This window comes from Eulemur rufifrons, chromosome 16 (genome assembly GCF_041146395.1).
Source record: "Eulemur rufifrons isolate Redbay chromosome 16, OSU_ERuf_1, whole genome shotgun sequence".
Lineage (NCBI taxonomy): Eukaryota > Metazoa > Chordata > Mammalia > Primates > Lemuridae > Eulemur > Eulemur rufifrons.
The window spans coordinates 48,990,958-49,003,926 of record NC_090998.1 but is presented as its reverse complement, the minus strand read 5'-3'; the positions used below and the strand labels follow the sequence as shown (position 1 = coordinate 49,003,926).

At 42.8% G+C, this 12,969-nt stretch overlaps 1 protein-coding gene across 1 annotated transcript in view; it reads left to right on the top strand.

Annotated features, from left to right (window-relative positions):
- Positions 1-2,096: 2,096 nt before the first annotated feature.
- Positions 2,097-12,969, top strand: part of PPM1H (protein phosphatase, Mg2+/Mn2+ dependent 1H) — a 235,427-nt gene continuing 224,554 nt past the window's right edge. Inside the window, exon 1 of the mRNA XM_069490674.1 lies at positions 2,097-2,344. Coding sequence (XP_069346775.1) covers positions 2,097-2,344 — 248 coding nt within the window. The remainder of the gene's footprint in view (positions 2,345-12,969) is intronic.

Here is a 12,969-nt window from a genome sequence, read left to right as displayed (position 1 = left end):
TGAATTTAACTCATAAAAGTTTAGTTACCAAAATATCCAAGACAATGTTAAAAGGTAACTGTTCTTCAACAAAAGCTTGAAAAAGGGATTCTAAACTTACATTAGACTCAGTGGATACCAGAGTATGTGGTATGTTGGATGTTTAGCTACTACCTATACTATCAGAGATTTCCCATTCAGGAGTTTACAGTTTAACCAAACGTTAAGAAGACAGTCCATTTTGTAGCATTTAAAATACTGCCCCAATTTTTAAAATTGGAGGGAGAAAAGAGGCCAAGATAAAATTGCATTTCTGTTCTGTGAAAAGTAACAACAATAATAATAAACCTCATTGATAGTAGTGGCATTTCACTGAGAGTTTGAAATATTGTCATCTTTTACATAATTATTTGGTATGTAATAAACTGGAATACGTATTCATGAAAAAGTCAAAGTGGAAAATAATGCCTTTCTAAAAGAAGATTATAGATACTGAAGGAAAGGGATCAGTGAGGTTTATCCAGGTATCCCCTAACAGCAAGGACTCCTTGGCTCACAATTCCTCTTCAGAGAAATTAGCTTCTCCTTCAACACCTGGGCAGCTCTTGCCTCCCTACTGGCTGAGAAGAATGAGGCCTGTATTCCCTCTTGAACTCCAAGAGAGCTGTTCAGTGCATAACTGCACAAGTAACACGGAATCCTGGCAAATTAAATAGTAGGTAAACATAGAACAGGATACAGAGTAAGTAAACATGAACAGGATACAGGTCCTATTGCAAAAATTCAAAAAAAGAGGGAGGGCAATATTTAAGAAATGTTACCTTTGATGAAGCACATTCATCAGTGTTTTACAGATATTTTTCTGTTTTAATATAAGATCACTAAAAATATTTTATCTTTGCAAGTATTTCTTCATTTTTACTTTAGCATTTAATTGAGTTGTTATGCTCTATTTAAGCTGCAGTTTTATAAGTGCCCTCAGCTAATTTTGTAACAACGTTTTGAATTAAGAAAAAGTACGGCTTCATTAAGTGTCTCGCTAGTAAACGGGGTCAGCTTTGAAAAGATACTTTTGTTGCTATGTTAGAGGAAAATGCTTGTATAAATTTAACAATTAAGTACTAGGTAAAACAGCGCTTGTTTGTGATATCTTAAGAGATCTTTTGTTTTGTTTTCTTCTCTAGTAAGCTTAGTCTGGGTTTGAGACAGGTTTGCTCCCATAGGTAAGGATGCGTGTGGTGGTAATGAAAGACAAAGAAAAGGAATTCTACAAATGCCTAGGGAAAAACTTTTAACGATTCTTGTGCAATCAGTATGGTTTTTTGTTTTCTAGCTCTGAAAAGTCTTACACCAACTGGCTGCTCGTTTTCGCTGCAGGAGTTGGAGCCGTCCCACCATGATTGCACCTGTCTCCCCTTTCCTCTCCAGCTCCCGAAGTTTCCTTTTCGGAGGGCGAAGGCAGCATTCCTCCGGGACTGGATTCTTCAACTGGCTTTTCCCGGCCACCCGGCTCCACGTGACAGCCCCTAACACCTGTACCGCCTCCAGCTCACAGCGCCCCCATCCCCTACGCCAGGTACAGACCCGGCCGGGCTCCCCCTCCCCCAGGAGGTCACGGTCCTGGTGCGAGCCTCGCTCGGGCCGGCAGGGGAGGGGCTGAGCAACGGCCACCGCCGCAGCTTGAGCCCTTGCAGCCTGATTATCACATGACTCGACGGCGGCGGTAGCCGTGGCAGCAGCCGCGGCGGCTCCGCGGGCTCGCCGGGTGGGCTCAGTTCCGCGCACGCAGGAGCCGAGCGCAGGGGGCGGGGAAGGGACCTGCTGCAGCTGCAGCCGCCCCGGCGCTCCCGGAGCGCGCGGCGACTCCCTCGGCCCCGCCGGCCCGCTCCATGCCGCTACGTTGCGGAAGTGTAGCGGGGGGTGGCGGCGGCACCGAGCACGAGAGGCCGGGCTTCGGCCCCCTGCAGCACTAGGCTCCGGGAGCCGCGCGCGGCGCGCCCCAGCGGCCCGGCTCCCCGTGCGCCCGGTGCCCACCGCAGCCTGCATGCCCCGCGCTGCGCCTCGCCCGGCCCCCGCCGCCTCCTGCTCGCACCGCTGCAGCCGAGCGCCGGAGTAATATGCTCACTCGAGTGAAATCTGCCGTGGCCAATTTCATGGGCGGCATCATGGCTGGCAGCTCAGGCTCCGAGCACGGCAGCGGCGGCGGCTGCGGAGGCTCGGACCTGCCCCTGCGTTTCCCCTACGGGCGGCCGGAGTTCCTGGGTCTGTCTCAGGACGAGGTGGAGTGCAGCGCCGACCACATCGCCCGCCCCATCCTCATCCTCAAGGAGACCCGGCGGCTGCCCTGGGCCACTGGCTACGCAGAGTGAGTGCAGCGACACCGGCGGCGCCCCTGCTCTCTTCGCGGCCCTTCCCCGCACGGTTCCAGCCGCCTTCTCTCCCTGCTTCTCGGCCCCAAGGCTCACCACTGGCTGCCGGCGTCCAGGCCTCGGCGGGGAGCTCTTTACTTGCACTGGCCGTTTCCTTCTTCTCCCCACTCCCCCTTCCCCCATCCCCAAGGACGCGGCGTCTCCAGCCCGGGTATGGGTGGTAGAGGAGTGGGTGGCGGCGCTGGACCGTGGGAAAGCTAAGGTTGGACGGGTCTGTGAATCCGGGGGCTAGATCACTTGGAAAAAAGTGGGTGGAACAGCTCTGCTGAAGTTTGAAACACAGTAGGGAAACCTGGTATCTGTTAGCCCACCTCCAAAAATATCTTTGTTGCCCCCGCGCGGAGAGTTTGTGGGGGCAGAGGCTTAGGGATGTCGCTGGTGTCCGATCCTGAGAGGTGACCGCGCTAGCGTGCGTGGTTGTACGTTTCGGAAGGTCTCAGTTTCTATGACTCCCAGCCTTTGCGTGCATTCGCTTCTCCTTTAGCAGGTAGTAAAACGCAGCGCGTTCGGTAAATGTCAGTACTATTTCCCCCGGTCCTTGGGGAGGGGGAAACTTACTCCAACTGTCTAATGTAGCATTTTGGTAATCAGCTTTGGCGATTAAGCGAGGGTTTGAGTGATCTGCTATTTCGAGAACCGACTGAGTTAGGGTGACGGCCTGGAATGGAACGGGGAAAGGAGAAAGGGAGGATTTTATTGCCAGTTCCCTGCTTCACGGCAGCTTTTCCATTGACTATTAATAACCATCTTATGAATGGTAGGGTAAGTACCGCTTTCCCTCCCTATTATCTGCTATTTCAGCTTTATGAAACGAACTAGGAAGGGGGAATTTAGAGCAGAATTCCAGGCTTAATAATGACCCTGTGGGTCCAAAAGTGCACGCAAAACCCTGGTGCCTGGCATACCTGCGCCTTTTCCTTTAACCCCATCCCCTCTATAATCTCGGCCCTCCCCTGCCCGTGCACGGCCTCGCTCGCTGATTGGTTCAGCCGGGAACCAATGAGCTCTCCTGACGCCTGGGAGCCTCGGTGCTGACCCTGTTCTGGTGGCCCGGATACCCCGGGGCAGGCAGGGTTCCCGGCGCCCGGGTTCCGGTGCGAGCGAGGGCTTGGAAGCCGCTCTGCCTAGAATCTCTAATTCTCTCCTTTCCCCGTCGTTCTATCAACGAGTTTCTCCACGGACTGAATTAGAAAACGTATATTAATGGGGACAGACGACCGGAGTGTGAAAGGTACTGAGGAGACAGAAGTGAGCGTGATGGGAGCTAAAACAGTAAAAATTAACGTAATAAAAGACAAGCAGGAAAGAAACCGCTGGAGATGGGGAAGGTACAAAATAGCATGATAACTTCCACGTGAAGGCCAAAGCAAGAATAAACACCTGTGTAAGGAAAGACCTAATGGAGGAAAAAGTGCCTGCCAAAACGTACCACACACAGTTTCTTGGCTGGAATAAAAACATTGTTTAAAAGCCCATTTGGACCCTTGCACGACAAAAAGCAACTTGAAGGCATACTCTGTCCTATAGTTGTTTAGATGGGGCACTCCAGTGAGTTTCCCAGGGCAAAGGCGCCTGTCTGAGGGCCCGAAAGACAAGCAGGATGAGAAAGTTATGAAAGGAAAGAAATTAAAACACTGGAGGCTGGAAGCTACTTACTTGGACGCAATAAAAGGAAAACCTCAGATGAGCATGAAGGGAAGGGAAGGAAAGAAAAAAACAATTTCAGAATGTTTGGATGCCTATGATCGATACAATGACGTGCCAAAGGCTGTAAAGAAAGTATGGGCATCTGAAATGAAACATGTAGGAGACAGAATGCTTACAGGGCTCTACCGCATCTTTTCTGGGCCTTCATTTCCTTATCTTTAAGTTTATCTTTCCCTAGAATAGAACATGAGCGATGTTCTGTTTGGGGGTGAGGAAGGCTACTTTAAAATTTTAAAATTAGTTGCAAAAGTAATATATGTGTGGTAATTCAAGTCAGTTCGTCCCCACCACCACTCTCACTCCTTAGGGGCAGTGACAGTTCAATGTTTGGGTGATGGGTGCTTTTCAGACTTATCTGGGTGCATCTGTAAATATATAACATGTGTTTCTTTTTCTTCCCCAAAGAGATTCATGCTAAACATGTTATTCTGTAGCACTTTTTAATGTACACATAGTGTTAATAATAGCTAACATAGTTAATGCTTACTCTAGTTCTTAACACTGTTTTCAAGCTGGTGGTGTATCATCTGATCCTCACGACAAACCTATTAGGTAGGCACTATAATTTCCATATTATAGATGGGGACACCGAGGCACTGAATGATTAAGCAACTTGCCCAGGGCCATACCACCTTAGCCTGTATTTGAACCCAGGTAGTCTGACTCCAGAGCTCACAATGCCAAACTACCTCTCTATGGTGTATTAAATTATGATACACCCATCTGTTCCCAGGCTTAGCCACTAACGTTGTTTTGCCACTTCTCTCTCCTCACCTGTATTCCTGTCAGATGTACTGCACCACTTCCTCAAATCTTGAACTGTAGTTTACCTTGCTGCGAGAATACATCCTGAATGATCAAAATGGCCGAAATGGGGAAGGGAAGAGACGATCAGGGGTTGTGGCTATGATCAGAAAGTGCCAGCTGTGAGGTTGCCCTTTCCTACAGGATTTACTGGGAAAAGGGACTTCTCTTTGTTCTAGAAGGTACCTGACAGGGATAGAATAGGTAGGAAGATTGCACAGAGAGTGGACATAAGAATGGTGCTATTCAGCCAAGGCTTGTATCAGAAGTGGTTTGTTTACCTCTCCAAAAAGTGAGTCATGATCCAAGCCTTACTGGGGAGGAAGAATTGGCATCACTTGATGATTGATTGAGAGGTTGGAGACAGGAAAGTTGAGCTTTAGTGTTGATGACTGACCTTTTTGGATGGGAAAAAAATAAGGATAAATGGTCTATTTTTTTGCCACTTACTGTAAATCCCTTTCAAGAAGAGAGACCATAGGTTACAGAATTAGAGAATTAACTGCAAGCAATCCCTGTAAGACTTGGGGATGCAGAAATTAAACACCGTTATTCATTTCAGTATTTATTGGCATTGTCCTGGGTGGAATTTCCTGTATCCTAAAGAAGCTTTCTATTATAGCTGTTTAGCTATAATAGGTTAAGGGGTATTTGCAAAGTTGTAAAGCTCTGTAAGGCATTGCAGTTATAGATGACATCCACTGAACTAAAATCTTTCTAAAAATATGAATTAGCAAATTTCTATTTAAAAATTTTTTTTTTTTATTTTTTTGAGACAGTGTCTTGCTCTATTGCCAAGGCTGGAGTGCAGTGGTGCAATCATAGTTCACTGCAGCCTCAAACTCCTGGGCTCACATGATCCTCTGGCCTCAGCCTCCCCAGTAGCTGGGACCAGACCACCATGTCCAGCTAATTTTTAAATTTTTTGTAGAGATGGGATCTTGCTATGTTGCCCAGGCTGGTCTTGAACTCCTGGCTGCAAGCCATTCTCCAGTCTTGGCCTCCCAAAGTGCTAGGATTACAGGTGTGAGCCACTGCAAGTTTCATTTTTAAGTTAGGTGTCGTAGTTACCGACTGAGCCTATTAGGTCTGCTTGTTGAGAAAGCCCATGGGAGGCAACAGTCTGACCCAGAGACCTCAGGGAAGCTATTTCCTTTCCTTTCCACATGTTTAAATACCACCAAGTAGTACCTGTACTGCAAGGACTGGAAGTTTTTTAATGGTTAGGAACCCATTTTGGTTTTTTTGTTTTTCTTTCTTGACCTGTTTGCCCAATTTTTCTCCCTTTGATGAACAGTTGGAATACCAGTAGACACAGAGTTTGTGCTGGAAACTGCAGCAGTAGAGAATACCAAAGAATGTGCTAGTGTTTTGAGCAACTATAGTCTATATATTAAAGCATCATATTCACGTTTTTATCAGTGACACTTTGCTTTGCTTTTACAGAAAGAATATATAATTATAGCATGATTTTACTTAGGTTATAGCTATAACTATAAATTCTCTTTTGTTTTCCTATTTCTTATAAAAGTACCCCTGAACATAAGTGTCCCTCAAAAGTTACTTTGACAGCTTCTGTTGAATGTACACCACAGAGCTTCTTTGTGTTTCTGCTGAGTTCAAAATAGTGAAATTTGTGATGAAATAACCTTATTTGAATCCAGCAAACAGCCCACAAGTATTTGGACTTGTTTTGGAATCTGCAGGCTGTTCTGTCTCCTCAGTCACGGCACCAATTACTTATTACCAATAAATAGCATCAGTCGGCTAAGCTGTGGTGATGGCAGAGAAACCACTATTTCTCTCTCGAACTGAGGAATCCCCTGGCCTTTTCTTTTTCACTTCTAACCTCTCCTGACACACCCGCCCCTCTTACTGACACTCCTTTGCAGAACTGCTGCTTAGGAACTTCCTGTTTGACTTTTGTAAGTTTGGGACCTGAAGTTCTCCTCCTCTTGCATGAGGATAAAAAGAAATGGCTGGGGGTCCCATTTAACAGCTCTCTGGGGCACTTCTGTATTTGCAGTTGAGTCAGAAGTCCACAGTAGCCTAAGACATTTCACCTACCTTTCTGGTAACTCGAAGAAAGTATTAATTTCCTATTTTAAAGCAGATGGGTAAGCTTTCCTCCAGTTTTCAGATTTAACATTATAATGGAGTCATCCCCTCTCAGTTGGAGCTCCTGGGGTATCCCCTTTCTTAGGAAAATGAATCAGCTTCTCTCAAGGACTTAGTGATGCTTCTGGCAAAGGATTTAACCTTTCAGAGTGGCATGTTTACGGCGCATTTCAGCCCAGTTTAGGTAGATAACAGCATTACTCCCAGCACGCAGTGCTTTCTAATTACGGTTACAGCAGTACCAATTGAAAACGTAAAATTGCATACCGGAATTGTTTTCTAAAAATATGTTATTGTTCAAGAAAATTTATTTTTAACTCTTGATGTTTAGTAGAAATAAAATCAAATACCTTTATAGTTCTGTGATTTGCCTAATTTAAACAGAGGATTGTTTTTTTTTTTTCTCCTTGAATTTATTCTGTCCTCTTTAAGGAAATAAACATCATTCATCTGCTTCCATTCTTTCTTTCATTCAGTTGATGAAATCATTGCACTCCTACTATGTGTCTAGCATTGGTCCCATGCTGGGTCCATAATATGAGACATGGTCATCATCCTCAAGAAAGTTTTATAGCATAATCTTCCCCATTTTGTGCTCTTGTTTGAAATTAAAATAAAATCATAGACTATTAAGGTTCAGAGAGACCAGCACTAGAGGTTTTGCTTGTTTTGATTTTAATGTCTTGATGCTTCTAGGCAATTTTGATCATCAGTGTTTTCAGCCTTTAAGCCACACTAGGGAAACAAACTGGTTTTTTCCAGCCAGCATTGTGATTAGCTTTTTACCTAAGACCTTTATATATACCTGCTGCTAAAAAAAAAAAAAAAAATTATTCTGACACTTGTTAAAATGATAGGAAAGACTTATTCAAATCTATTGCAATATGGGAGAATGATCAGGCTCAACTCCCAATACACTAAATCTTTGGATTTGTAACCAAAGAACAGAGTGGGGGGGGGGGATGGGGGGGGATGGTCAGTAGATAGATGGAAAGTTAGGAAGAGGAGACATGAAACTAAACTGACCTAGCAGATCCTTGCTGAAAGCAGGCCAAGGGCATATACATCAAAGGTGAGGGGTGAGTAACTCGATCAGATATCAAGGTTGGAGGGGGTAATGGTTCTTGCTGAACTGAGCGAGCATTCTTGCTAAGAGAACAGGATGGGGGCCAAGGTTTTGGCTTAGTAGAGAAGAGAGCTTAGAGGAGACTGACTAAAGTTTGGTCAAGGAGGGAATCTTTGTCAACCCTGAAAATTGGGGGAGAAGGGGGAGAGAATGGGTGGAATTGTAGGTACTCTGACTTATCCGTGTTACCTCTGTGACCTTCCATAATTGACCATGTTACATACTGACCATGCAAGGAAAGCAAATGTCCTCAATTATGGTGCAAAGCAGGACTGAACCTAATTGTATAACCTAATGTTAAGAAGGCAAAGAGTTGAGGATCCTTTCTCATTTTCTTTCCCCAGATAAAACTGGTTTTCACTAGCTTTCCAATTTGGTACTATAGTAGATATTTAAAAAATTATTAGCCTAAGAATGGCACAGCATTTGATTTGTTTGGCTCATGTCCCATATACCAAATCCCATCCCTGTGCTTTATTAGATACATTAAAAATTGCTAAATACAATGGTTATCATTTGTTGAAATATTCCCATGTGTGGGTTCTGTAATAACCACTTTACGTGGAAGGATTTAATGAACTGCAACACAGGTAAGCAATTTGTTCAAAGTCACAAAACTTATTAAGTGGCAGATCTGAGAGTCATACCCAGTTCTGTCTGACTCCTACCTCTGGTTTTGAACTATCTTATAAGTGTTGCCTGTTTCTTTATTTTAAAGTTGCAGACTATTTTTTTCCTATTCCAATGTTTCTAATGAAAAACTTAAAAAAAATTTAACCAGAAAATACTCATTATAGAAAATTCAGATAATATAGAACAGCGAAAAGTATTAAGAACAAAGTGAAAATTGTTTGTAAATCCATTAACACTTACTATTTTGAATTAGATCTTTTCAGATTTTTTATTTATACATTTTTTAAAAATAAAAGCTAATCATACATTTACATGTATTTTAACATGCCTTCTTCACTTAAGAATATCTGTTGGACTCTTCTCCAAGTCAGTAAGTAGAATGCCTAATATTCTGTTGAAGGGCTTCTCATTAATGAATCTCCCACTGGACATTTAGATTTACTTTTAGGCTTTTGGTGAACATTGTTGTTTTATTCAGATCATCCAGTTATTTCCTTAGGATCAATTTCTAGACATGGAAAGCTTGGTTAGAAGCCATGCATATTTGCAGTTGTGCTACATATTATCAGATTGGTTGTACCAATTCACACTCCAGTGAGCAGTGTGTGATTGTAAACTAGTATTAAGCCTTTAATATTTGCCAGTGATCTAATAGTTGAAAAACAATTCATTGTAATTTATGTTTGATTATTGAAGAAATTGATATATACTTATGTATATTATTTGAATATCTTTTTATGATTTTCCTGTTTATATACTTTATCCATTTTTTTATTGGGATAATCTTTCTTATAAGAGCTCTTTATATTTTAAGGCTGTTAACATTTTGCCTATTATGTTGCAATATTTTTTCTAACATGTTCATTTTTAACTTCATTTTTTTCTTTGCAATGCAAAATTTAATATTTAGGCGGTCATATCTAATGTCCTTTATGACTCCTGTCTAATATCTTTAGAACACTTGTACTATAATAACTATCCTAATCCTTTTAGCTGCTTATCTGTTCTTGGTTAGAAGTCATAGAAACTCCTTGGTACTAGCTTCAGGGGTGGAAAAAAAGGGGGGTTATGGAGAGGATACCACCTGTTTTATGGAACCCAAGCATAGGAATGCAGCGGGACTACACAAGGGACTGGAACCTTGCACCAGAAAGCCATCCAAGAGCAAAATGGCCATGCTTTGTTTCTTTCACTAGGACTTCACAGCCACCTTTCCATGCCACCAGCAAGCAACCGGGCCATATCAATTGTGCCTTCAATTACAGTTTTGAATTTTTGAGAGAGAGACTCTAATTGGTTCCGTTTGTGTCAGGTGTCCACCCTTGGCATAAATGATCACTATAAGCATGGCTGCCAGGGCCCACCTCTGAAAATGACACTTCTTTGAAAAACAGGTGGTGGTAGATTGGGCTGGACACATAGCTCAGAAAATTCTGCTATTATATATAACTCACCTAGTCAATGAATATTTGAGTGCCTTATTTATTTCAGGCACATATTAGGAGATAGAAAGATGAAATGACCAAATAGACAAATAGTGTCTGTGTCTGAATATGACTGCTACCCTGCCTTGCAACCCTTGGGAAGCTGTCTATGTTAGGAATTCAAAACTACCCTTATATGGGCTCCAGAGTCTTGAGTTTAGCTCTTTTCATCATTCCACTATACCCTAAAGATGCCCTAGAAGGGATAAAGACCCAGGCCAGCGTTGGAACTAAATGTGATTTGAGGGTTTATACTAACAAACTTACTATACCTATTAATATAGGATGATGTAGCTCTTCAGCCACAGGGGTATAAACCTGGTTAGTATGACACAGCAGAGACCTGCTCACTCTCATTTTTATTTATCTTATTTTCCTCATCTTATTTTTCAGGCAGCTCTATGGTAATGAGAAACACATAGGATAAATTTCTCCAAGAAATTCACTCTAAATGCTGAGTATGGGAGAGATTATATACAGAAGACCGATGGCAGCACTTAATCACTTGGGTGACTCTTGCCAAGGGGCCTTTGTCTCTGCAAGTGTACCCTGGGATTTGTTCCTTGGAGGGGCATCCCACCTATAATTATATGCGTCACTTTTTTGACCCCTTGAATTGGCAAACTGCCCGGGGTTGTACGACTGGCTACTGCCCCAGTTATTTATTAATCATACTTTGGGCCTCAGTTCTTCTTATAAAATGGGGGTGGTAAATTGGTGGTTCCCAGACTTTTCATTTTCTAACCTTGTATCATTTCAAAATTTTTGAGAAGACTGACATAGGTTATTAACTTCTTATTTCGGTAAGTGAGGACACAAACAATCAAATTTATCATCTACTATCACCAGTATTGCATGAAATAAAGGATATTTTAAAACCAGAAGCAGAATGGGCATACAGTCCCAGCAAAAAGCACAGTTTTTAAATCAAATGCTTCTAGTTTTAAGAAACTGCTATGATATTTTTCCTATTTTTCTTCGACCCATGAAACCATGCATTTTACCTGTCCTAGAGGATTGCCAAGGACCGTTAGATTTCTAAGCTCTGTGAGTTCCTGCCATTAGGCTAAGAACCAAGTGCCTACCTTCCATGCTGAGGTTTTTCCCAGGAAGGCCTGCTGCTCCTTCATTGTGATTATAATTCTGAATTATATTTTTTCTCCAGCACTTTATTGTGAAAAATTTCAAACATACGGAAAAGTTGAAACCATTATATACGTAGCACCCCTGTGCCCACCATCTAGATTCTATAATATGTTCACATTTTGCTATGTTTGCTTTATCATTTAGCAGCCCACATTTCTATATCCATCCATCAGCCATTCTTGAGTTATTTTTAAGTGTATGTTTCCTTTAGTTTCCTGCCTCTAATTTATGCTATTAAGTTCTTTTCCACAGTACATTAAAAATCAGATTTGAGTAACTTTGACATTCTCAGATAAGAAAACCACCAACAGTTGGGTCCTCATGCATGAGAAGGGGGCACCCGGGATGTCACTGTTACAGCACTAGCACTCTGCAAATGCTCACTCCGTCGTCGATGGGCTTTCCATCACTTAGCGTTCACGTAGTCGAGAGCTTTACATGGAGTCAAATTGAGAAGTATCTCTTTGCTCTGCTCCTGTTTAATTAAATCAGTAGGAAATTTGTCTAAGGCTTGAGTCGCTCATCTTTTCAGCTGGTGGCCAGTCAGGCGATTGCTATCAGAGGAGGACTCTGTTTAATAAAGACTCCAGGGTGCATTGCCTGAAAAGTACTCATGATGAATCAGGACATCACGGCACCATGTTTTCCTTACTTCTGAAGTAGGTATTGTCCTAGACGGCTTAGGAAAATCAAAGGACCTGCTCCAATTACCCTTATTCTGGGGTGGTCAGAGCAGTTGGGTCTTCTGGAACGTAAATCCAAAGTACTTTCTTTGTTATGCCACTTATTTTTTTTTTTTTTTTTTTGAGACAGAGTGTTGCTTTGTTGCCCTGGCTAGAATGAGTGCCATGGCGTCAGCCTAGCTCACAGCAACCTCAAACTCCTGGGCTTAAGCAATCCTACTGCCTCAGCCTCCCGAGTAGCTGGGACTACAGGCATGCGCCACCATGCCCGGCTAATTTTTTCTATATAGATTTTTTTTTTTTAGTTGGCCATATAATTTCTTTCTATTTTTAGTAGAGACGGGGTCTCGCTCTTGCTCAGGCTGGTCTTGAACTCCTGACCTCAGGCGATCCACCCGCCTCGGCCTCCCAGAGTGCTAGGATTACAGGCGTGAGCCACCGCGCCCGGCCTGTTATGCCACTTATGACTTAGTTTTCTTTAAAGGACTGTAGAATTTCACTGCTAAACTGTATTTTCTGTCTACGTGGACTTTATGCTCTCTTATTTGTGAGTAAGAATAATGATAGCACCAACTTAACATCTGTATAACTCTGGATGATTAGTAAGACCCGGCCATGTACACTTAAATGTAAGTACCTGTTATGTATGTTTAAAAAAAACAGGAAAATGAGGTCCAGAGAGAATGTAAGTGACTTTAGTATCTCTTGCTGTCCCATGATCCTGGTGACCATTACTGAATCATCCAACCTGACCATTTATTGTGTGAAATTATTCGTTAATAAAAAGACATCCTATCCCTGTAAACAAAATGCCATATAAGGGAGTTTAATGCATTTTATTACTTAAAGGAAACTAATAA